Below are 2,744 nucleotides of genomic sequence, written 5' to 3'. Positions count from 1 at the left end.
AGATTGAGGTTTGAGGGTTGACCTTTATAGCTGTAGAAACTAAAAAGTGTTTTACTCTGATCCATGAGGAAATTCAGTCTCCTTTCCAAAAATAGTTTCATATGTGTAGTTGTTTGGGGGTTTTTTTTGTTGTTGTTGCATATTGAAAAGACTGCATCTGGAATTATTTGGTTGAAATTACTAGCACTCTTTTACTACTTCTTTTTTAATTTTCAGGTAAAGTTCACTGAAGGCAACAATGGAACGATTTGGAGTGAAGTCTGCTCCATCACGTAACCGCTCGAAGACTGCTTTGTATGTAACTCCTCAGGATCGTGTAACTGAGTTTGGCAGTGAGCTGCATGAAGATGGAGGAAAACTTTTCTGTACTTCCTGCAATGTGGTTCTGAATCACGTTCGCAAGTCTGCAATCAATGACCACCTCAAGTCTAAAACACACACAAAGCGAAAGGCAGAGTTCGAAGAACAGAATGTCAGGAAGAAGCAAAGGACTCTGACTGCCTCCCTTCAATGCAACAGTACTGCCCAGACAGAGAAAAACAGCGTCATCCAGGACTTTGTGAAAATGTGCCTGGAAGCTAATATTCCACTTGAGAAGGCTGATCATCCATCTGTGCGAGCCTTCCTGTCCCGCTATGTCAAGAATGGTGGTTCAATACCTAAGTCAGATCAGCTAAGGAAAGCATACCTGCCTGATGGGTATGACAATGAGAACCAACTCATCAATACTGAAGACCGTTGACAAGAAAACTGTTATCATCATTGTGAAGTTTTTCGTATTGATGGTGTGGTTTATTTTTATATTCATGCATATATACAGTGTTACATATTGGTTTTACAAGCTATTTTGTATTATTGTAAAAATGACAATCAATTTGTGAACGTAGTGATATGTCATGGACTGTTGTTAACCCTGCTGTAGACTTCAGAGCTACATTGATGTAGAACTCATAATGAATGTAGGGAACATACCAGGCATACACCTTATATGTGTTCAGTCAAGCTGTAACTGATGCTAACAAAAAGGCACTTCAGTGGAGGATTTCACTTACCTAAATGGTGCATCTCAATATACAAGGAAGACAATGAAATAGGGACTGTTAATCGTGTCAGTGGGTTGCTTTGTCCATTATCCTCTCCATGAGTGACCAAGAAGTGCTGCACATTTGAAATGCAAGAATGGTTAGTTAAAATACAACTGTTCTGTTGGGACAGAATTATTACGAATTCCTGTTCAAGATTGTTTTACATTGATTTACATTGATTTACAGGAAATCTTTTTCTTCTGTAATACTCTTGTATCCTATTTGGTACAACTGTGGATGTATTCATTTATAACTTAAATAGCCAATACTGACCTCTGAACTCCACTATTCTCAGGAAGCTAAGAGTTCTGCAGGTTTGTCATGCATGCTTTAAAAAAAAAATCAGTTTCATTGTCTTAGTTTAAAATGTCCCCTTCAGTTTCAGTGCCAATCTTTGGAAGTCGAGTAGACAAACCAGTTACTTGAGTGTGATTCACAGTGCAGCTACTGCCAAATGGAACTTACACGATCTTAGTAGAGAGGATGAATGCCTTTTTCTTACTAGTGGGACAAAGGATGCTAAATCTAAATCAGGGGTGAGGGAGACACTGAATTATGAAATTGAAAAAGCTTTTACATGATGCACAGGAGAAGATGCTTCTCCATCTCTCCCTGAAAGTCCTCTACATCTCTGGCCTTGTCCTCAGCCTTTTGGACAAAGGATGTAAAGTGATCAAAATAGTAATCAAAAAGCTGTTCAATGCCTGTAAGTGCATGTATATTTTGAAGCTATGCTGCATTTCTTACTCTGTGCCAAGGCTGTCAAAAAGTAAAATGGGAAAATGAAAACTTTCAGTAATGTTACCCTCTCCCAAATGTAGTGAACTATTACTGAGCTATTCCAAATTATTGTGCCAAATGGCTCACTTGATGTAAGTGCTCTATAAAGGTTTTGAATGGAATATGACCAGCTCCTACTTGCTGTAGAATTTCTTGAGATGCTCTGGATTCAGGCAGGTGCGAAGCACAGAAATCCTCCACTCAGTGGATACAATAATGTAACCATGCTTTAACTACTTCTAGTGGAGCCAGTTCAGTTCAGCTTCCTTTCACAAGCAGAGCTTGACAGTATGTCTTTCTCAGTACTTCTTTTAATCCAGATATTTACAGTAATACTATGTAATTGCTAAAAAGAGACAAAGTAACATGCCAATTTTGTTTCTGTAGCTATTTCCCTAGCTATTGCTGGATTGAGAGAGACAGATACTTAGCAACAACTGATTTTTGTACAATTAGCTTCTCCAGAAATGCACTTCTGTTATGTTATAACCTGGTCTTGTAGCCACCTGCTATGGGACCTATTTGAATAAACCGACAAAACTAAATATCAGGTAGCTGCTTGTCCTTGTGTACTAGTACACAGGTACTCAGTACACTGCTGTACCTTTGGTCCCTGTTGAAGCTTGCAGAGCTGCACGCAGTCACAGCAATCCTATCAATTATATTGGTTGCTGGTTTAGAACTTCAGACAGAAATAGCACTAATAATTTTTTTTCTCTAATCGTACATATCAAAAATTGCATTCCAAAATATCATTTGCTATTGCACAAGATTTGCAATAGCTTAAGACTACCAACTGCCTTGGACTAGATCTAAAAATCTCCTTAAGACAAGTGAAAGATGAACTGTCTTCTTTGTCCTGACAATAATGGAAAGTGT

The 2,744-nt window shown here is 38.3% G+C and overlaps 1 protein-coding gene across 1 annotated transcript; it reads left to right on the top strand.

Annotated features, from left to right (window-relative positions):
* The first annotated feature begins 238 nt into the window (after positions 1-238).
* CGGBP1 (CGG triplet repeat binding protein 1) lies at positions 239-742 on the top strand. Its single transcript, XM_054381593.1, has one exon. The coding sequence runs from the start codon at positions 239-241 to the stop codon at positions 740-742; it is 504 nt and encodes a 167-aa protein (XP_054237568.1).
* Positions 743-2,744: the final 2,002 nt, after the last annotated feature.

Source organism: Indicator indicator, chromosome 1 (assembly GCF_027791375.1).
Source record: "Indicator indicator isolate 239-I01 chromosome 1, UM_Iind_1.1, whole genome shotgun sequence".
In the NCBI taxonomy this organism is placed as follows: Eukaryota; Metazoa; Chordata; class Aves; order Piciformes; family Indicatoridae; genus Indicator; species Indicator indicator.
This window is presented reverse-complemented; position numbering and strand designations above follow the sequence as displayed.

Coding starts and splice junctions, on each gene's coding strand:
- CGGBP1 (XM_054381593.1), top strand. CDS start 239: ATGGAACGATTTGGAGTGAAGTCTGCTCCATCACGTAACCGCTCGAAG.